General features: G+C 43.1%; 1 protein-coding gene across 4 annotated transcripts in view; it reads left to right on the top strand.

Moving 5' to 3' along the window:
* Window positions 1-23,454, top strand: part of Acvr1 (activin A receptor type 1) — a 129,412-nt gene that overhangs the window by 94,215 nt on the left and 11,743 nt on the right. For all 4 annotated transcript variants that reach the window (XM_021149842.1, XM_021149833.2, XM_029470101.1 and 1 more), the window contains 6 exons: window positions 1,359-1,622; window positions 3,463-3,674; window positions 7,048-7,147; window positions 12,511-12,657; window positions 17,926-18,201; window positions 21,962-22,159. In XM_021149842.1, the coding sequence (XP_021005501.1) occupies window positions 1,359-1,622; window positions 3,463-3,674; window positions 7,048-7,147; window positions 12,511-12,657; window positions 17,926-18,201; window positions 21,962-22,159 (1,197 nt within the window). The remainder of the gene's footprint in view (window positions 1-1,358; window positions 1,623-3,462; window positions 3,675-7,047; window positions 7,148-12,510; window positions 12,658-17,925; window positions 18,202-21,961; window positions 22,160-23,454) is intronic.

The raw sequence follows: 23,454 nt of genomic DNA, 5'->3' as shown, positions 1-23,454 counted from the left end.
CTTCCCTTCCCTTCCCTTCCCTTCCCTTCCTTTTCTTTCTTTTTCTCTATCTGTGTCTTTGTGTCTCTGTCTTTGTCTCTGTTTGTCTCTCTGTCTCTGTCCTGTCTGACTGTCTGTTTCTCTCAAAAGACAATTATCTCACTCTCTGTGCCACAGACCTTGGACGAGCTCTGGAGGCTGAATTTCCTTGAGTAGGGCTTTGCTGACCGTGGCCTTGGCTAAGGAACAGCCTTTAGGACTGGACTCTGCACATTCTGTCTTCCCTTCCCTTCCCTGCTGACTAAAAGTGTTGGAAGTAGCAAGTCTGAACCAGTCATTCCCGATGAGGGAGGAGGGAGGAGGGATGAGATGTGAAAGTGGAACTGCAAATGAGTGTTTTCAGAAGGCAGTTGGGAGGGCAAGGGGGTGATGGTGCAGCCTCTCCTGTGACTCAGCTTCTTGACATCGCCAGGGACTACCTGGTCCCTGGTGCTACCTGCTAACTAATTGTTACATACAGCTTCCTTCCCTTTGTTTGGGCCCTTGGACTGAGTGTTTAAAGCCAGTTTCCCCCCCCATGTTCCTTACCAGTTGACAATTCCTCTTTTTTTCCTTTGTTTTGTTTTTCAAGACAGGGTTTCTCTGTGTAACCTTAGCTGTCCTGGAACTCACTCTGTAGGCCAGGCTGGCCTTGAACTCACAGAGATCCACTGCCTCTGCCTCCCGAGTTCTGGGATTGAAGGCGTGCATCACCTCTCCTGGTTATCAGTAGATGATTCTTAAGAGCTATTTGTTAGAATTTTAACCAGTGTGCAAACACAAGTGTTCTTATCACAAGTGGTCTAGTGTCTAGCTGAAAATGTCAGTAACTCTGGTTTGTAGCTATAAACTCTCGTACAAGTGTGTTCTGAAGCAGTTAAGTTCTGAAACATCACCTGGTTACAAGTGCAGAGCTAGCAGGAACTGGTGCTAACTGTTTCCAAGTATTTATTTAGGAGCCCCCTTTTTTGTATAAAATAAATTTGCCAGACATTATGTTCCCATCAAATATTTAGTTTAGATTCAGGAATTATGGATATGGGAGAGGGACTCCATGTCAGGAGTCTGGGCATCACAGTACCACTCTCTGTGCTAGCATAATCCTAAGGAGGATGGATGGATGCACAACATAAGACAGATACATTCATAGACTGAGATGGAACTATTATTTGTTTGAGTGAAAATCTGGAGTGTAGACACTGGTCAGTGTCGATGGTTCTGTGATTGGGTTTGGGGTGATCTTAAATCCAAACCTGTTTGGATTTTTTTTTTTTTTTAACTCTGAAAGGGGCGAAGCTCATAGAACTGAATTGTTTCTCCTTCTCACCTCTCCTTTGCAGATGAGAAGCCCAAGGTCAACCAGAAACTTTACATGTGTGTGTGTGAGGGCCTCTCCTGCGGGAACGAGGACCACTGTGAAGGCCAGCAGTGTTTTTCTTCTCTGAGCATCAACGATGGCTTCCATGTTTACCAGAAGGGCTGCTTTCAGGTTTATGAGCAGGGGAAGATGACGTGTAAGACCCCGCCGTCACCTGGCCAGGCTGTGGAGTGCTGCCAAGGGGACTGGTGTAACAGGAACATCACGGCCCAGCTGCCCACTAAAGGTTCCCATGGCTCCTTCTATTACTAGATCAAGGGGTTTTGTGAGTGTTGCCCCAAGTCTGTGTGGGTTAAGGATCTGCGTAGCCAGAAGCATTCTTCCTACTTGCTGAACCAGAGCTGATGGGCCATGGAAGGTCACTCTGGGTGAGGAAGACACAGGCATGGCCTTTGGAATTTAAAAGGAGAGTGGTGTTTTGGGGAAAGCGAGTGATGTGACATGCATCCAGAGGATGGGTGAAGGGGACAGATTCGCTGACTGCAGGTCATCACAAATGGGTGTATGGGGCATGTGTGATTCGAGAGAAGTAGGAACACTAGCTTGGTGTCTGTGTGAAGTGCCTTGCCCTTGTTAAGAAGAAGATGAAGGAAACCTTGCCCACCCTTCCAAATCAGATCCCTTGCCTTCTGAAACAGAAGTCAGATGAGGGAGTGCATGAGCCCTGAAGTTATGCGATTTCCCCTCATGTATTTCTTATGCATTCCGAATCCTTTGGAAGTCGATCTTCCTCTGAAACTCTTTTTCTCATTGAACTCTCATTGTCTATCTCACATTACTGTCAATATTAATATAGGCCCACCCCAAGCCAAATTTATTCTTGTAATGTACAGTAAGTACCTCTTAATAGATTGAATTGTATGATTTTGTCCTTGTGGAAGAGGGAAAGCACAAATAGGATAAGAGAGGACAACACAGAGCCTTCACTGCTAGGACTGTCACAAGGCAGGAAGGAGGCAGGAGACTGGAAGCCAAAAGACCAATAGGTCACATGGCAGTTTTGAAGTTACTGTGACCCACTTCGGGCAGGTAGAACAGGCTACATTGGGATATAAAAATAGGGTCAAACACAAGGGTTTGAAAAGGATTGGATATTTGAGTAACTAACTCAAAGGTCATTTCCTTATGCTCACTGAGTTAATCCTTTGCTAACAGAACGGATGGACAGGAAGAAACGTCTGTATTCACACAAAAACATTGCCAGCAGTGTGAAGATCCTCATGAACACACTATGCTGCACACCTTTACTTATGTATTGACTTGGTTGTGTTTGTGTGTGCGCAAGCACAGGCACACATGGCCCTGCATTTGCACATGTGTGTTGAGCGTGTCAGAGGACAACTTGTAGGAATTGGTTCTCTTATTGTGTGGGTTCTAGGGATCAAACTCAGGCTGTCAGGCTTTGCAGCATCTCCTGAGACCCTCTGAGCCCTTTCACTTTCCCAACACCCAGTGTTTTCACAGAAGGCATTTCCTGGAAGGAATGTCCTATTTGAGAGGCCACAATAGCTGTCACTTATTAAATCACTTTTACGCATAATTATACAGATGGCATGCACTATAGAGCACCAGCCTGATTCTCAGGACTTGGGGAGTTAAAGAAACACTATAAAGGAACCTTTAAGTAGAGAGTGGATGGCTGCAGGGAACTCTGAGACAGGTCAAGCTTAGGGAGGAGATCAGCGCTTTCTCACTGGGATATTACAGTATAGAGGCTGTCCATCAGGCTTGCTGTAAAGCATCTTTGCATCCGAAGTCCACGTTCATAAGAGTTAACATCAAGGATTATATGTCTCTTGTATTTAAGAAGCTCTTAAGCATTCATGCATTAAAATACAGCTGATTCTTGGTGGAATCCTTTCTAAACCCCAGTTCTATTTAATGGACTGATCACTTAAATGAGTGTCTGGGCCATTGTCTAAATGTTAGGAAGTATTGTAGTTGTAAATTGTTTTGATACGTGAGATGGTTTGGTCGAGATCAGGAGCCATTACCTAAGATATTGGCAAATAACAAAGAAAACTGTGGTCCCCATGCCTACTTACTCTTTTCTTCCCATTCTCCAGGGAAGTCCTTTCCCGGAACACAGAATTTCCACCTGGAAGTTGGCCTTATCATCCTCTCGGTGGTGTTTGCAGTGTGTCTTATAGCTTGCATCCTTGGAGTTGCTCTCAGGAAGTTTAAAAGACGCAATCAAGAGCGCCTGAACCCCAGAGACGTGGAGTATGGTACCATTGAAGGGCTCATCACCACCAATGTGGGAGACAGCACTCTAGCGGTGAGTTTGTGACCCCAGAGGGAGGCCTATGAACAACGAGATGGAGGTGGATACTTTCTTGTTTTGAGTGTACAAAGCCAACAATGACTACGCAGACATGTATGGTGACTAGTCACTGGGCTAAAAGCCAAGCGCATGTGAGCACCTTATATAAGAACATAATTCCTGCGAATAAGGACATCCGTTTCAGACAGGCACTTAAGGGATGGGGCTAGGAGATTTTAGTAGATCCTTGGTGGTTACTTTTCTTTGGAGAATGTGAGGAAAAGGGACAAAGAATGGTTGGTGGACCAGAGATTTAAAGAACTTGAAGTGGTGGTCTTCAGTTACTCTATTTGTAACAACAAACATTTTTTTTTTAAAGGAAGCATCTTTTCATTATTATTAAGAAATCCTTTTCCCCATAGATTATGTGCATCCGCCATAATTTAGAGACTTGACATCTTCAGAAGTAGCCATTAAGATTTTGATGCTCCAGTACTGCCCCCTTGTGGAGAGTAGTCAGCTGGTTGAACCAGGGTCCTCTAGTACAACTGAGCATAGCACATACAGAGTTTAAAATGCTTGAGTAGCCAGCTTAACAAGTAAATAGGGGGAAAAGCAAACCATTTATACCTTTTATCATTTCAACGTACAATAAAATTGTTGATATATTCTATAAGTTTTCAAAGTCAGGTAACTGGTGCTAGGACCCTCCCTGGAGTTTACTTCCTCAGCATAGAAGATGCTATTATTTATACATTTGGAAATTTCTTCCTGGCCAGTGAGGCAGCTCCGAGGGTAAAGATGCTCACTGCTGAGCCTAATGACCTAAATTTAATCCCCAGGACTGATAGGGTAGGAGGAGAAAACCGACTTCCACACGCTGTCCTCTGACTTCTAAATATGTACCGTGGCAAGGCTATCTCCCTACCCCCAACAAATAAGCAAACAAATATATGCAGTAAAACTTTAAAACCACTCCTGCATTTTAAAGCTATAGCGCGACACTGTAAGTGTTCCTTTAGTTACTCTTCTAAACTTTTAGTTAACTCGGGGAAGTAGGTCACTCACCATAAGCAGCCTACTATAGAGTGCAGAAGAATAAAGTAACAGCATTCTCCATGGATACTACATGGTTTCTCTGCAAAAGACAAAGCTCCGTGGGTGTTAGGTGCGAACAACACAACCAAATCAGCTCTTTCCTTGTCACAATCTAGCTAGTCGCAAGTCAATCAAGTTATCTTTGTAATGTGATTCAGAGCTGTTTAATGCTATGCTCCCTTCTCATACCAGATCGTCATGCCCGCAGGCTGGCTTCACTGCCTGACAAGTCCGTAAGTGCCTGGGAGTTCTGTAGCTAGGCTTCCTCTACAACCGTCTTTCGTTACTTTTCTGGAAAAGATGTACGCTAAGCAGTGGTCATCTTTGGCTCACATGCTATACCTGGGCAGCCATAGGTACCCCCTGTAGTCAGGTGTCAGTACATTAATAATGCTGGATCCAGGCTGGGAACTGTCTTGCCCTGATTCCTGTCCCATCAGGGTTCTGTCTGAATGAAAAAGGAACAAGTTAGTCTGTGTACATCGTTTTGCATACCTATTTGAGTTGTGATGTGATGGTGGAACTGGGAGAAAGGGTGTAGCTTGTTTCCATGAAATGTTTGTCCAGAAGTCTGTTTTAAGGTATAGGGGAAAGGAGGTGGGGTTTATGAGATTTGTGTAGCAGAAAGACATGAGGATGATTCCCGACAAGGCTTCGGCAAAGCAAGATGCTAACGTAGATTAGTCGGGACTGTGTTCCTCCAAGCTGCTAGCATGTCTAATTACCAAGGGCAGTAATTGGAATATCTAGTGTAAATTACTGTTTAAATAGCTTTTAGGGTTTTGAAATCGGAATGAAAGCCTGCGCCATAACAGTCTTCTCAACATAGCCCAGCCATGCAGCTGACAGAGTGTCACCATATAATGACACAGTAAGGAATAACGAGATGTCCTTATTTGCTTATTCAAACAATATGTTCATTTATGTGAGCTGACAAAGAGTAACCTTGCTGAAGCTCGCCCGCGGCTGGGCCTTCAGAACTTGAGGTAGGTAGGTCTTGCTTAGTCTTTGCTTGATTTCCTGATGCTCCATTCCCCAAATCTGTACCCTTAATTAGAACCAAAACGATGCCTCATGGAAAAGCAACAGCTCAATATACAGAGGGGTTTTTTTTTCCCCTCAAAAAAGAATTGAACGAATAGAGTTGTTGGGGGGGACACAAAGCCTATTTCATCTACATTTTTTTTCTTCTTGATTATTCTTTTGTAACTTTTAGGGGTTCTGAATTTCTTCTGTTGAGTGTTTAGCTTTTGGTAATTTTACTGATCCATAGTATCTCACAGTCTTGCTCCATAGAAAGGAGAGAAGATGAAATTCACAGAAATCTATGTTGCTTTAATGGGCCAGTTTATGTGTTGGGAAAGGAAGAACTTTGGGCAGGGTTAATCTTTCCACCATCACCATGGCTGTAGGGCTGTGCCTTAGAGATAGTCCAGGCCGGGTCCTGCCGCTGGGCCTTTGCTGAGAGTGTGAAGGAAAACTTCATGAATGAACTAACTGGCAGCCTTTTGCCAGTATGCTCATTTGGGAAATCAATGTGTGACTCTGGTGTTATGTTTTAAGTGAAATATATATATATATATATATATATATATAAATTTTTTTTCCTTTTTCCTTTCTAATTTGCAGTTCATATGGAAAAATGATAAGTAGGTGTTAATTTAGTGACCTGCTTGTTCATATATTACCTGAAAAAAAAAAAAACCATAATCTTCATCCACAGAAACACCCACACACACACCTATAAGTACCAATTTAATGACCCACATATTATTAGAATCTTTTCATTACAGATATTACACTTGGCTGTTCATAGTCCTAATTTGCTTGCTTCCAATTAGACACCTTTAGTTTGTAAGGCAACCGAAGTAGATCACTTGATAGACATTTAGTGGGCATAGCAGAATAGATGATAGTAGATAATGCCCAGCTCTTGGTGCTCAAGTATCCCCCACCCCCATCCTTCCTACTGACTCCTCGTGCACAGCCCCTCAGCCTTGCTAATGTGCTCGTTAGCTTAGCTCTGTTTCCTTCCTTGCATATTTGATTAGAAAACTCTATAGAGCTTAAGAAAGAATGACTTATCCATCAGGAAAGCCTGCCTTAGGTTTTGCTTCTAAGTTTCCCAAGACATATAACTAATCCTTTCAAAGGAGATTTTCAGGCATTTGAACGGGTCACATGTCCAGAGTTGCTGGAAACCCTGTGGGTTCCCACAGCATGTATTGCAGGACGCTGAAGTGGGCACTGTTGCTCAGTGATTTCTTTTTCTCCTTGTTTTACATCACAGGAACTACTAGATCACTCGTGTACATCAGGAAGTGGCTCCGGTCTGCCTTTCCTGGTACAGAGAACGGTGGCTCGCCAGATAACCCTGTTGGAGTGTGTCGGTAATTCTATGTCTCCCTTCCTTTTGGGCAGCAGGCAATGTTGGTTGTGATTCTAGAAGTCAGCCAGGGCTTGGAAAAGTCTGTTTCTTGTTGCTTATTATTGCTTCCTCATTAAATGCAGGAGGTGCCAAGCAACCATGTGCTTATTCCACTTCAGGGGGTGTGAGACAGCCATGGGGGTCTCTGTTCTCTGTGACTCACGTTTGAGAGCTTGCTGAAGTTCTGGTAAGGGAGTCATCAGTGACTAGAACAGACAATGCCTAGCGTGAATCCACGAGGCTGTGTTGAACAGGGGCTGACTGATCTGAAGTAAATAGGCTTCTGGATAGTAAGGTCAATTGCTGCATCTTCCCAGGATTCCTAGTGTCTCCTTCCTCTGACAGGAGGAATGAGTATGTCCAGTTACTGTGTATCAATTAGACACAAGAGCTTATGAAAATATACATTTAAGAACTCGAGTGAATCTTACTGTTTTTTTTTAATTAAGTGCTTAGTACAAAGACCTATATACATTTTGATAGCCTTTTATTTTTCTCCCTATGACATATTGTAGGTCAGCATATTAATTGTGAAAAAATTTGTACTCCTTTATCCGTTAAAATTTCTAAAAAAAAAAAAAATCTGTTGTTGCTGTATGTGGGTATATGACGTATGTGTGCACACGTGGACTTTGGAAGACAGTGCTGTAGAGTTGGTTCTCACACCGTACCTTTATATGGGTTCTGGGGATTGAACTCAGATCATCAGGCTTTGAGGCAAGCGCGTCACCCATTGAACCACCTCAGAGGCCCACCTTCCTTCATTGTTCAGAATGCACACACCTCGTCTGGTATTGGGAATTATCAGAAGTCCTTTAAAAAGCGGTGCAAAGGTCAGTTTGGCTAGCAGGTTAGCAGAAATGCGTGAAAAGGATTTGGCACACATTCTTTGGTCTTCTGAACTGGCAGAATGAATTCCCAGGAATTGTGAATTTCTGGGTCAGGCATGATTTAAGAATAATAAAATGATGATGGTGATGGTGGTGGTGGCTTCATGAATTCCATGAGGCTGGTACAGAATGCTCTTCTAGTTTTTGAGACAGGGTCTCTTCTGGCCCAGGCAGACCCAAAACTCAGTATCTAGCCAAGCATCCTCTTCTGATGCTCTCTCCTCTATCTCTTGAGGACTGGGGATTATTATAAGTATACATCTCCATGGCCAAATAGAGTTTTAAAGTCCTGATTTTCAGGGCTCAGGAGATGGCTCAGATAATAAGTGCTTGTTGCAGAAGCATGAAGACTGGATTTTGATCCCCAGTGCCTATATAGAAAAGCTTGCACAGTGGCATGTGTGTATGTGTCTATAGTCTCAATGCTGGGGATGCAGAAACAGAAAAATCTGTGGAATTTGCTGGCCAAGCAGTCTAGGTTTATCTGTGAGCCTTAGGTTTAGTCTGAAACCTGTCTCAATCAAGTAAGTGACTGAGCCAAACACCCAGTGTTAGCATTGTGTATATATATATAGCTGCCCGCCCCTTCCCATTCCCCCCACACATGAAGAACACACTTTATTTTAAACACAATCCTCAGTTTCACTATTTGTATGTGGAGTGTAGATATTTGCAGGTAGCATGACAGGTTTTGTCAGCTTCTCATTGAGATGGTGTGTAGGAATGGCTTGGTATTGTCTCACCACTTCAGGTGAGCAGGCTTTTTGTGTGGTTATAGCAGCTCCTGCCTTCTGACAGTCTGTTTGGCGGAAGCTGTCGCAGGCTATTTGATCACATTGTGAATCAGAAAAACCCTGTGGTGGTGTGGCTCAGCCCTAGCACACACCTTTAATCCAAAGAGCTTTCTGTGAATGGGATTATAAAGTCAGAGACAGGTCAAGAGGCAGGGGAAGCAACCAGTTGACAGGGAGTGAACACAGGAAAACCCAGGAAAGAGAAGGGACATGGTGAACTAGGAAGGTCAGCTGGGTGCTTTCTCTGCCTTTTGGAGCTAGCAGGCTTTCACCACAGCATCTGGCTTCGGAGTCTTCATTCGGGATACCAAATGTTTGGGATTTTGTTTTAAAAACAACAGGAAGCAGCTGACCATTATGAGCTGGTCCCAGCACTTGCTGCTGTATGAAGGAGGAACAGTGTCAAATCTAGTAGTAAGATCTGCAGTGGGCAGCACGGCTTGCCTGTGACACACAGGGGCCAGCTAAGGAACTGTGGTACCTTTTCCCCAGGTCTGCACCTACTGTTCCTATTTCCTATTCTCTGCAGCTCCACCACAACTGACTGAGACTAGAAAGAGATGGAAAAACAAAACAAACAAAACAACAACAAAACAGAGGCACTCAGCACCCACAACCAGAATGGTCGTCTTGACTAGCATCCTGTTTGTGTATGAACAAGGAAACCTGGGTAGTGATGGCAGGCAACAGAGGGGCCATGCACCTGCCTCTCCTGTCTTCTTGCCCCAACAACCCATCACTCACAGATAGTCCCAAATACCTCAGAGACTGGCTCCAGAGTCTTGCTCCTCTGAACTGTTTACAGTGTCGCACTTGATAGATGCTCTTCAACATTTTGAACCAGTATAAATTCAACTATTGCATTTTGGGGGTTGACATTAGAGCCTGGTGGGTGCAGGGTCTGTTCAGGAGTTTTTTGTGTTTGTGTGAAAGGTGTAGCTTGTCGGGAAAAGGTGGATAGATGATCACTTTAGTTCAAGAACGTGGGGATCTGACCATGTCAACCCTTCCAGCCCTATGCATCCTCTTTGTGGGACTTTCTGGCCAGGGACTTTTGGGGAACTGTACCACTCTTTTAGTGGCTTTGACATAAGATTACATTAGCAAAAAGCATTTGACAGCCATTAAAATAGATTTCTGTTCTGATTTAATCCACCTACCATGCCATATATTTTCTTTTCTTAACTTAAAAAAAAAAAAAAGATTTACAACAACAAACAACTTTGTATCCACAATTCTTTGGGATAGTTTTCTTGCCTTCTCGGTGAAACAGTGAGTCCACAGAGAAAATCAAAAAGTTGCAAGATGGAACAAAGGCAGGAAAAGCTTGGCATTTATTTCCTGCTTTTGTAGCTTCTGGCTTGGTAGCATCTTCAGGCAGTTAGTCCTCCTCTTGAACAGAAAGACTGAGCCACTCCTACGACTTGGTTAAAATTACTTGTAAACCAAGTAGACTTTGTGTGATTGTTGACAGTCGCTCACAAGGAACTCTGGCCTCTCCTAGCATCCCTTTATATTAGTCACTGCTATTGGATAGGGTTATTAGTTCTTGTCAGGGAAGCTCAGTTTGCTGGATATCTGTGCTGCCACCTCTGGAGCTGGATGGTACCCAGTGTGTCACACCTGTGAGGCAGGCACTCTATCGACAAGCCACATCCCCTGCCCGTAGAGCTTTTGTGACTGTTTCAGGTGTGTCACTCTGGCACACCTGCTTTCTTTCTCTGTGTAGGGTCTTATTGGCTTAGTTTTCCAGCAGAAGATTGTACTTGTGTGCAGGCAGGTGGCACCACAGCTGCCTATTACAGCCCCGTGATGGTGCAGTCACCACAAGCCTGGGCAGAAAGCCTCATTGCAATGGAGTTTCGGTTCCCGCTGCACGCCTGCCATCCAAGCTGACTACACCTCATGTTGACCCCCACTGGTTTTGAGATAATGACATCCTCTTCCCTATCTCTTTGATCATCTCTACCTATAATTAAAGAGATGACTGGAAGGGGGGGGGCATGCCTTGATAAGCATGTGGCTACTACATAGAGGTGGGGGGAGGGGCATGAATCAGACAGGTCAGATCCCAGCTGAAGTTATCCCATTTTGTAAACTATGCTTTTCAAGTGACTAAAAAGAAATCCTGAATTATTTTAAGTGTATAGGGGTTTTGCCTGCATGTATGTCTGGGTATCCCAAGTATGCCTCGTGTTTGAGGAGGTAAGAAGAGGGCATTGCATCCCCTGGTACTGAAGTAATAGAAGGGTGTGTGCTGCTGTGGGTTCTGGGAATCAAATCTGGGTCCTCCGGAAGAGCCTCCAAGACTCTCAACCCCTGAGCCATTTCTTCAGCCCTCAGGTGACTTAAGAAATGTTTTATCTACCAGTTTTGTGTGTGTATGTTTATGGCGCACATATGTGACTGTGGTTTGTGGAGTCAGTTCTCTATTTTCACTTTCATATAGACTCTCGAGTCCGAACCCAGGATCACACTTGGCAAGCGCATTTGCTTGCTTGTACTGTCTTTCTAACTGCCAAAGGCTCTTTTTTACTGTAGTCTGGTTGTGACATCACTGGGGCACATCTAAACCAACACCCTGACCAGTGTCAGAAGTCAGAGCTGTTCTGGAATTATGTCGATGACTTTGAAACTCTGCTTTTGAAATATATCTTTCTCCAAGGAACCCTTTGGAGGTGGTGGTTCACAACCTTCTACCAGCACTGGGGACTGTCATTAATCTCCAGGATGTCAAACTGCCCCTCTGTGGGGCAAGAGGAGCTTAAATATATTCAGGCATTTGTGCTGAGAAATGCTTCTCAGGGTCCAGTGGAAAGGAGGGGAACCAGAGAAACCATCTAGTTATTTAGATATATACCCCTACCCCTTGGGCTTTTGATGCTACATTGAAATTTAATGATCACTATTATGTTCTAAATTGTACTACCTTTCATGTGTTTTTAAAAACTAGATGCCAAAAGTTTCTAGCCTTTTGACATTGTGACTTTCCATCGTCATCTACAAACAGGTTGAGCTGCCTGCATAGCTAGTCTGGGGCACAAGTCAGACACCCTCAGGAAAGCAACTTAACTATAAATATGAAGTTAGTTATCAGGTACTGTACTGACTGGAAGGCAGATTCCTGCCATGATTGGACGGGTAGGGAAAGATGGGTTTTACCTTATTTTTGTACATCTTTATAGGTGAAGTATTTGCAGTCCTAGACTGAGTTTGTCTAGCAAATAATGAAGAGTTTGGGGCATCAGGCTTTGTTTACTACTAGGAGTTTCTTGGTCAGGCTGTGTGTCCTGTCTTTACCCTTCTATACAACAAAGAATAAATTCAGTGTCACACAAGGAAATACAGAACCAATGCAAAGTTATTGGCATGGCAATTTCTTTTCGAAAAGGATGTACCAGAACCCAAATCCAGCTAGTGAACACATGTGCCAAATGGCCTCCATATTTTATTTTTGATACAGGTGGTGACTTTGTTCTATGCCATGGGTGGAAGCTTGGCTTCACAGTCTGACATAATTGGTTAGTCAGAAGAGAAGAGCAGGAGGTTCAATATAAGGACACTGTCGGGTTCACTGTGTTTGATAGGAAAAGGAAAGCCAACCCATTTCTTACATATATCATCTGTTTTGCTGTCCACAGGGAAGGGCCGGTATGGAGAAGTGTGGAGGGGCAGCTGGCAAGGCGAAAATGTCGCTGTAAAGATCTTCTCCTCCCGAGACGAGAAGTCATGGTTCAGGGAGACGGAATTGTACAACACTGTAATGTTGAGGCATGAAAATATCTTAGGTGAGTATGGGGTGAGCTTTCACCAGCTGGTCTCCATAGAGATAAGGGCCGGCCCTTTCTCTCTCCCATTTGCCAAATCTGAGGTGTGTGGAGTCTCTTCTGGAAAACAACATAGTAACCGTCAGCATTTATAGACTACTTAATTTTTTGACAGGTGTTTTTTGTTTGTTTGTTTAAATCTGCACATAGGTTATAAATTGCCTGCATGTGAATAGGAAATCTGCCGCAGGACCTTTTCCCTCCTGTATCTGTGGATGTATTGAAACGACAAAGCCCTGCTCTGCTCCGTTGTTCACTTCAAGGCTCCTTGGGTAGTTCTGCTTGCCCCACCCTTCCTGAATATTTATTACTGGAATCAAACTAAGAAAGGTCTTTGGATTCTTTCCTAGAGATTCACAGCTCCCAGGGACGCGTAATTAGATGCACATTTCCTCAAACTAGGCATCATTTTTAAAGACCAGATTTACAGAGGGATTCAGCATACATTTTAATTTGAAAGCTCCTCGCCTTACTTCTGGAACTCACAAAGTATAGATGAATTTTCATCATCTTATCACTAAAGCTTAGCAGTGCTTAAGAAATATGCGAGGTGCCTACTACAATCCTGCCATGGCAATGAGAGGGCCCATTGGCTTCCATAGTTTCAAAAGGCTTTGAGTGTATTTCCATTGATACACATATATGGTGACAGCTGCCTAGGGTAGATCTTGAGAAATAGAAATGAAATCCATGTAGAGTTTCACTGTACACTATAGTGTTGACCACTGTGTGGCTATTGGATTATGTCTGGGCATGGGACAATTCTCTTCTATCCCGGTCTATCAGTTTAGCATTTAAATGTGACCCAAGTTGTTGTTGACAGATGACTGGATGGTTGTCCAAAGCTTTGGTTTAACAGTATGGTGGTGATGTTCACTCAGGTACACTTAAAAGTGATTTTGAGGGGCAGGAGAGATAGCTTAGCAGTTAAGAACACTGGCTGTGCTTGCAGAGGTGCTGAGTTCTATTCCCAGCACTTGACATGGCATTAATTTGTAACTCTCGTTCCTGGGAATCTGATGACCTCTTCTGGCTTCTGTGGGCACTGCATCCACATGGCATGCATACATAGTAAATAAATAAATAAGCAAATAAATAAACAAGTCAATACTGCATGCCACATACATGTAAGTAAAACAGACAGACAGACAGACAAACACACATATACACCAAATCAATCAATCAATCAAACATGTCTTTGACTGCTCCCCAATTGGCCTGCAATGTTGGTGACTTCTAGGCCTGACATTCATGACTCCCTAGTTGTCAGTTTCTTTTGATATTAAATGTCTCTGATTTTGGCTGCAACCAGTATTTTTCTTTTTGGGGAACTGTGACAAACAGGTGGCTTTGATCGTTTGCATCACTCTTGATTGTCCACTATCTCCTTTCCATTCTCTCTCTCTCTCTCTCTCTCTCTCTCTCTCTCTCTCTCTTTCTCACCTTTGCTCCATCAAAACATCTCTGTCAGATTCTCTGAATAGACCCCTCTGATAGTCTATACCCATCACGGCCTGTGCTACCTTAGGGGATCTGTGTGTGGTAGTTGTGATGGCAGCACCGGCAGAGGACGTGCTGGATAGTTCCTGTGCCGTGAGTTCTTCTGTAAAGTCTCCATTGCAGCCTTCGAGAGGAGGTATTCTTATTTCCCTACTTTTCACTAACCAAATCACCAATGAGAGGCAAAATACTAGAGCCCCAGCTCATGCTGCAAGGACTAACCCTTCACCATAGTTCCCTGCCATGCACTGCAGTCTATGGGATAGCCATATCACTTTGCACTGGAGTCATGTTTGAGATTGCAGGCAGGGTAGGAGGTGGACATTCATCTATAGTCAAACTTGCCATGAGCCTTCCAATCTTCCAGCTTCCTCCAGAGCAAACTGGAATTGAGCAAGAGTTGGTTATGTTAGAGCCTAGGATCTATAACAAAGGCTTATCTTTAAATAGAATCTCTAATAATGGGTAGATGCACATACTCCTAAGAGGCATGTGAGGTCTTGAAGCCGTTTGAAGGAAAAGCCTTCTGCACCCGACGATCAAAGTTGCATCTTTCTGAGCATTCACTGCCTTATCACGATAACCCAGGAGGCTGACTACTGTGGAGATCCACTCCCAAGTCCTTTATCGCACTCCTTTAAAAAGATTTATGATATCATCTTATGCATTGTTTTTGAGACAGGGCCTACTGTGGCTCAAGCTAGCCTCAAATTCACTAACTAAGGAGGAGCTTGAATTTCTGATCCCCCTGCTTTACCTCTCAAGTGCAGGAAGTATAGCTAGAAGTACCTCCAGGCCTGGTTTATGTGGAGCTGAGGTCAAACCCAGGATTTCTTGTGTGCAAGGCAGGCCCTGTGCCAACTTCATCCCCAGGCCAAGTTTATGTATTTTAAGCACAAAGTTGAATAGGGTTAAAGTTGGCATAGGTGTGCACTAATTGTCATCCAACTCCATAACTGTCTTGTGCTCTGTGTCTTTCGTGATGGGCTGGGGAGATGCTCAGTGCTTGCTGTCTTTTAATTCCTGGGATCCCTGTGGTAGGGGAGAACAGACTTTCACATGTTATTCTTTGACTTCCATCATGCGTCATTGGTACATGTGCACATATACACAAAATAAATACCAATAAATGTAATAATAAATATAAATAAAATTGAAAATTGAAAGCACGACTAAGGGGCTGAGTGATGTCTCAGTAGGTAAAGTGGTTATTTTGCAGGGCTGACATTTGAATCCCCAGAACCCACATAAAGCTATGCTGTAGTGCAGGCATGCCCCTACTTGGAGACTGGAGATGGAGATAGGAGAATTGCTAGAATCCCATAGGCCAGCTAGTGTTGTATACATAGCAGTGAACAGCAAGAGAAACCATGCCTCAAACAAGGTGAAAAGCAAGGATGGACACCTGAGATTGTTCTGTGACCTGCACACATGGACCCTCTTACACGTAAGAGGCCTCACATCATGGATACACACATACATGTGCATGCATAAGCACACACATAAGAGTACTGTAGACTATTTCATGTCACTGTTTCTTGAGACGACTAGGGAGGGGAACAAACCATCGCTGGAAATACAAAATTGCAATGTTCTTCCTATACACCGTGTGCTCAGCACCGTACACATTAAGCGTTCTGAATGCACTGGCTTCCCGTCCACATCCCTTTAGGATGAATGCTGTCACCCTCATCTCATAGACGAGAAAGCAAGATGGAGATTTCTGGTGCCTTGATCTTGATCACCCAGCCCAAGGCTGGATGAGCCTATATGTAAACAGTGGTACAGCTTTGGGTTCAACCACTTCAACGCCTTACATTCCAGCATCTCTGTTGGTTTCTGAGGGCGTTGCCATTGAAAACTTTAGGTTTCAGATGGATTTTTGTTCTTGAAGAGTTTGGGACAATGGCTCTGCCGGAAATATTTGGTCTAACCATCCTTCCTTCTGTTGCAAATACATCCAATGGGTACGTCTGAGCGCCCCACCTCCAGGCTTTTATTAACCATGGACTGCTTAGGACTCCAGACACAAACATCCCAGAACAGTGCTCCTAGACTGGGAAGCAAATGTATTTACCGAAATTTGAGGAGTAAACAGTGGAAAAAAAATCCTGTTCATTTGAAAGTCCTAGTTCCTGGAATATGCACACACACACACACACACATAGACACACACAGACACACACAGACACACACACGAGTCCTTTTTCCTGGTTTAGAACATAAGTGAATGGTATGAACAACATCCTTCTTTAAGGTTTAAGGGTCTAGGAGGAAGGGAGAAAGGGAGAGTTTGGGAGGGGAGGAGGAAGGGGAAGTTCTGATTGGGATGTAAAGTAAATAAATAAATTTATTGATAAAAAATAAACAAAAATAATTAAGAGTATGTTTAAATGTCAAATATAACATTATTCATGACGAAGGTGAAATTCATCAAAGATTCATTTGTTTCCTCATTCATATAAAATAACAAGATCAAATAGAGTGAGACCAGGAAAAAAAAAGATCTAAGAGTCATAGGGAAGGTGAGAGGAAAAGAGCTTGCTTATTATATATGATTATTGTTTTCTCAGGGGAAGAAATAGGTACTGGCTACTGCACAGTTATATGTTGGCAGTGCGGTCCCTTTGGAATGGCACTCTCTAGTTTGGCACTTTATTTTGAGGGAAGCTAATGCAGACTAAGAATCCCATTCTTTTTTTTGTTTTGTTTTTTGTTTTGGTTTTTTGAGACAGGGTTTCTCTGTATAGCCCTGGCTGTCCTGGAACTCACTTTGTTCCAGGCTGGCCTCGAACCCAGAAATCCGCCTGCCTCTGCCTCCCAAGTGCTGGGACTAAAGACGTGCGCCACCATGCCCGGCAAGAATCCCATTCTTAGACCGTGTATGAAAATACCTTTATGTCTTTCCGCATCTGTTAGTGTCCCACACGTCTTCGGGACAAATTCACTTGTCACCACTGGACGCAAGCTTATTCCAATGTCTAATCTGAATTATTAAAATTCTTTATTTTAGAGAAAACATATTGAGACCGTACAGATGGTGCAGGAGGCACAGCAGTAACAATGTCTCCCTGCTCTGAGCCACTTGGATTCTGGGTGTTAGGCCCATGGGGCGTCTCTCATGTGCTCTCTGCAGCGCTTACTTCCTGTCGAGATTTTTCCATCTTAGGGTTGAGCTCTTCCAGCTTACAAGCATGACCGTACAGTTAACTATTATCTGAATGATTAAGAACATCACAAATATGGATAACACAAGACTGTTTCTGTTTGCTTGTTTTGTTTGTTTTTTTAAAAAACTTAACGAATCAATCATTTCATATAAGTTTACCTCTGTTTTATGCTGGAATAAATATAAGCGAAATAGACCATGGGAATTATCCTTATTACTTAAAATCTACAGCCAGGTTAGGACTAGAAGACAAGCATCTAGGTTTCAGGTCTGGTAGGGTTTTAGGGTGCGATGTGTAGTGTTTGCATAGTGAAGAGGTTGAAATTTTTATTATAGGCGATCTCAAGAGTATAAATGCTGCTTACAGTGGAAACTGGAGGGTCACATGCTGTTCGTTGGCCCTGCACCTTTCAGGAGTCTACACTGTCGCTGTTCCTTGTTGCCTTTGTAACTGTTAAATATTTCTTGTTCTACATTAGATCTGCTCCGAGATGATTTTGGGTCCTCAGAGTTACATGGCGGAGTTGTCACTGAAAAATTCTGTCCTCCTCCCTCTCCAGGTTTCATCGCTTCAGACATGACCTCCAGACACTCCAGTACCCAGCTGTGGCTCATCACGCATTACCACGAAATGGGATCGTTGTATGACTACCTTCAGCTCACTACTCTGGATACGGTTAGCTGCCTTCGGATCGTGCTGTCCATAGCCAGCGGCCTTGCCCATTTGCACATAGAGATATTTGGGACCCAAGGGAAGTCCGCCATTGCCCATCGAGATCTGAAGAGCAAAAACATCCTGGTGAAGAAGAACGGACAGTGCTGCATAGCAGATTTGGGTAAACTTTAAAAAGAAAATCTTAATTATCGCACTTAGGAATGTTGTACTCCAGTGTTTAGCCGATTGCATCTATTTCTCCTGCTAACATGTCACGCTGAAAATTTCAAACATTCAGGAAGGCCGAGTGTCATTATAATCAGCAGTTGTGTGTGTACCGCCTGCGTCGTCTCCCCACTAACGTTTTACGGTTCTTTCAATCTTTACCGCATGTTGGTCTACCCACCTATAAGTTCCTGTTCATCTGTGAGCGTTTCAAAGCAAGTTGCAGACAAAAGAATTCTTCTCTCTGACAACCTCAACATTCAAGATAATATAACATTAAGTAATGTGCCTTATGTGTTCATTCCTTTTCCCCCTTTCAGGTACAATTTAAACATCATGAAACACCCAAACCTTGTATTTTCAGAGTTTTGAACAAAAGCTATGAATCCCAGTCTCTGTAAACTTTAGAGTAAGCTCATTAGCTCAGGACCTGACCCACCCTTAGCAGCAACGAATATGGTTGCTTCCAGATTTCACAAACTTTTACTTGAAAGTAAGTGCAAGACTAAGTATTTCATGAAATGGTTTGTCTTAAAAATAAATTGTTCATGAAGGCATCCTTTTTCTATAGCCAAAGCAGAGTTATCAACTGGGGACAGTAGTCCGTGAGATAACTCACCCTTTGACGAGTTGGACCCCTACCACTCTCCAAGGTTTCGGGTCTGCTGATGGAGCCTCAGTTGTTCCACACATAAGAAAATCTTCACGGATAGTAGCAATTCTGCAAAATAAAACCTACCCCAAAGCCCTAGAATTTTGGCTGCATAATTGTACTGATAAGAACCGAATGATGTTGCTTATTCATTTTAATTGACTGGTGAGAACTCCCCTCCCTCAAAGGTTTAGAGAGACCTAGCTTTAATTGTATAAAGAGATTAATTTATTTTTGTTTGGTTTTTAAGACAGAGAATTTGACATATTAGAAAGATGCATTTCCTTTGAGGCACTTTTGAATCCTTGCTTGCATGTAGAAGAATTACTTTATAGTGTTTTGCAAGGGTGAGAGCCTGCTCCCAAAGCTTTGTGAGGCTGTTTGAGTTGTGATGAAGCAAACTCGTACAACCTCTGTCATGGCTCTTAGAGTCAGGGTGATCTGTGTGTGAATTCTGCCATTTACACTTCGTTTTGTGTGTTTTTTTTAACTTATGTGTTTACCTGGCTCAAGGACTGACATTATTTACACTCTGTTCAGCAGTCAAAAGGTCTTAGCCAAGGAGGGCTCTAGTGCTTAATGCTGTGCTCTGAACATCTACATTACTGGTGCCTTCATAATAATATAGTTACATAATAGTTACTCACTTAAGTCAGCAACAGCCATGCCCCACCTCACAGGGTTATGATAGGATTTGGGCAGTGCTAGAACGATCTCAGATGAAAGGACTCAGGTATGGGCTGCCGTTACAGTGCAATAGGGCAAATCTTGGCTGTGGTTTATGGGACTCAATGAGGAGGGAGGGAGATGGGGGATTTTGCTGGGAAGTCCAGCTAGTTAATGATTTGGCCACATTTCTTAGCCATGAAGCCTTCCAATTAGATACATTAGTTGCTATACAAATTGGTGCTACCTACTCACTATGGGAGACTAGTAATGTTGTTATGACACAGCCCCTTTACAGCTTAAAGTCACCTATAACTCTTCATGGTTTACGTAGAAATTCAGTATCACCCATTAGGAACAGTGGTCTGTTATCAGGGCTGCTAAAAGGACCATATCTGGTTGATATTTCTAACATTTTGTTATAAAACATTTAAGCATACATTTTTAATTAATTTTTTTCATTTAAAAATAAAAATATAAAAAAATTAAAAATAAAAATTTGCTTGCATAGAAAAGAAAACATCACATAAAAGGTTTGAAGAAATATTATAATGGCTTCTAGATTTGAAATTTGAAAAGTTTGTCATCTTGTCCTTCTATGGTTGTGTAATTTTACTAGTTTTGGAATGTGTGAGAGACATTATAATAGTTTATTACTAAATATCTCAAAACGTTTCCCCCCATATCAAAGTATATCTTTTCCAAAACCACAGTTTAATCTCATCTAAAAATCCTTGAAGTCTTACAATGTAACCCAGACTAGCTTAGACCTCAGCCCTTGAGTGGTACAATACTAAAGTGTGTGCTACCATAATTATCAATTATTTTTTCTTTTGCTTTCCCAAGTAATAATTCAGTCAAGGTTTATAAATTGCATTTTTCTTTATTGTAAGGGATCCTCTGTAAAACTGAGCACCTAGCATCTTAAAGTGTTTTTTGTTTGTTTGTTTTGAAATATTGTCTCACTATTTAGGCCTAGTGGACTTGGAACTCAGTGGTCTTAAAGCTTGTAGAAACTCTCCTGCCTCTGCCTTCCAAGTGCTAGGATTGCAGGTGCACACTGATAAGCTATTGGTCAGGGCCTTAGTCATTGGAAGCCTTGGTTGTCACCAAAGCAGCCGGTTCCAGTGTGGTAGATCTCATGGTCCTTTGCAGCAAGCTTCAGTGCCCTGCATGCCTGCCTCTCCACAGGGCTGTTTACTGGCCTCTTAGCATAATGAATGAGCCAAAGAAGAAAGCAATCAGTAAACTTTCGTTCTTCTTTTGTGCCCTCATTTTAAAGATGCATGCAATCACTCTGTCCTACTTTTAATTGACTAGCCCCAAAACCATAGACAGGTGCCATGACTGTGTCTGTCTCAGCTGCATCTTTACCGCATCCTGATGTTTGGAGTGTAGTTCTAGAGATGGCAGAGGAGCTAGTATATGGTTTGGAAAATGTTCACAACAGCCAAATCAGAGAAAGAGGAAACAGCCTGTCTTAGATGAAGGCAGTTGCTAAAACTCTGCTCAAGGTGCTCAAGGTTGGGATGTCGTGTGCTCTCTGGTCATGTGTTCAAAACTCCGGTCTGGAGAATTCATTCACTACAGATAAGCTGGAGGGATTTCCAAGGCGCCTTTGGATTGCACAGTTTGCAGGGGCACGGTCCTGTTTGGCACTTCTCATTATATTGAGTGTTACCGCAATCATTCTAAGATGGTCTATTTATGCATCAATAAATAATTCCATCCTCAAGTAAGCCGTGCACAAATCTGTCCCCCCCTCCCCCCCGGTGGTTAGTGGGGAAATGGCAGGTCTCTCTAATTGGCTGAGGAATTCAGAAATGAGCCATGGTTTTAAGTGCTTTGGAACCATTTAACAGATCTGTTCTCCAAGTCAGGGTTCAGCCTACTGCTGTCTGTTCCCATGATTCCAGGGGAAGGCCCATGGGTTCAGACAGTCTGATTGCTCTGACTGTCCCTTTGGGGATGCAGCAGAACCTATCCTAGCTTGCCTTTTTTTTGGAACAGTAAATTGCTCAGGTTTTTGGGCTCACGCTCCCAAACAATTGTGCTAGGAGACAAGTGGGAGAAGTGATGGACTTTGAGAGTTCACATGTAATGTGTGTGTGCCTGTTGTTTCATGTGCTTCAAACATGGCCTCATAAAGCCTTTATCTTGTAGAGCCTCATATATTAACCCTATAGCCTCACAATCTGCCTGAAATTAGTCCTTGTTCCTGCTCTCACTCCCAAAGTCCCAAGCAATCCTGGGGATATTCTGGACAGTCAAGGCGTACTGTCAGTGTCGCACATACCACCAGAGGGCGCTTTGGATCGGGGTTGTTTTAAATTCCATCAACTGCCCTGTAGGAGAAAGGCAGTAGTAACTAAACACCCTGTTGTCTTTTTCCCTTTAGGCCTGGCAGTCATGCATTCCCAGAGCACAAACCAGCTTGATGTGGGAAACAACCCCCGTGTGGGGACCAAGCGCTACATGGCTCCGGAAGTGCTCGATGAAACCATCCAAGTGGATTGCTTTGATTCTTATAAGAGGGTCGATATTTGGGCCTTTGGCCTTGTTCTGTGGGAAGTGGCCAGGCGGATGGTGAGCAATGGTAAGTGCCTGATGGTTTTTTTCGTCCACGGTTTCTTAATGCTGCACGGTCAAAAGGCACGGGGGATTCCGGAAGCTGCATCGTTCCCCGAATCAGATTATACTTGCGCGACTTACGGTGGGTTAAGTGCGTAATGGCATTCTGTTCGAAATGCATGAGAGGAAATGACAACTGAAGAACTATTTTTTTCTCTCAGTTTTTGTTTGGGTTTCTTGCTCCTTATTTCTCTCCCTGTTCTAGCGTTCTTCTTACTGGCCTTCCCTCTTTGTTCCTCGATAAGCTAGATTTAACTTAAGAGGAATCTTATGGAAGCATCCTGCAGTTGCAGAAGAATTCTTTTCTTCTTACTGGATTACTGAAAAAAAGTCTGTTTACACATTTGGAAGGCATTCAGTACTTTTTGAATGGGTCAAATTTAAATTCAAGGACCATGGCTAAGTAGCTCTTATTGATCTGTTGAGTGATTTTATGAAATGGTGTTGTCTTAGCCAAAAGGAAAGCATTTGTTACCCCCCCCCTCCCCTCCCTCCCTCACTATCTCCTCCCTTACTTTTTCTTTGGATGCAGGGACTCATTTTGTAGGTCACACTAGCCTGGAACTCACAGAGATCTGACTCTCTACCTGCAGGTACTAGGATTAAAGGTGTAGACTGTTTGTCACTTTTTTTTAAACCTGTGCCACCTGAAGCTAGCTCTCTCTCATGTCTATCCATGAGGTAGGACCTCACATAATGAAGCTTTGCATTGATTTAGAGAACACCAATTCTTATTCTGTCAGCTTCGGCAGACACTAAGAACCCAGAGTGAGTTCCATAGCAGAATTCCTTGAACTAACTTGATGAACTTCATATATCTAGAAAATATAGCTCTAAAACTACCCCGTGAAAAGAGAAGAAAATGATGCTTAAATTTTTGATCATTTATCAAGAGCCATTTTGAAAAGCCTGGGAACCCCTGGAATCCCAGATCTGAAGTCTTCTAGAAAGAAGACATAAAATCTAACATCTGTGATTGTTTTTTTCCAAGGACTGAAATTTGTAGTGTAATTATAATCTTTGTGACTAACAGGGCCAGAGATTAAGAGGTTCTGGGGAGGCAGGAGAGATGGCTCAGTGGTTGAAAGCACTCGCTGCTCCTCCCAAGAGGTCCTGAGCTCAATTCCCAGCAACCTCATGGTGGCTCACATCCATCTACAATGAGATCTGGTGCCCTCTTCTGGCCTGCAGGCATACATGCAGGCAGAACGCTGTATACATAATAAATTAATTAATAGTAAAAGGAGAGACTCTCGGGAG

Source organism: Mus caroli, chromosome 2 (assembly GCF_900094665.2).
Source record: "Mus caroli chromosome 2, CAROLI_EIJ_v1.1, whole genome shotgun sequence".
Taxonomy (NCBI): Eukaryota; Metazoa; Chordata; class Mammalia; order Rodentia; family Muridae; genus Mus; species Mus caroli.
The sequence above is the reverse complement of the archived record's forward strand: the minus strand, read 5'-3'. Positions and strand labels throughout refer to the sequence as shown.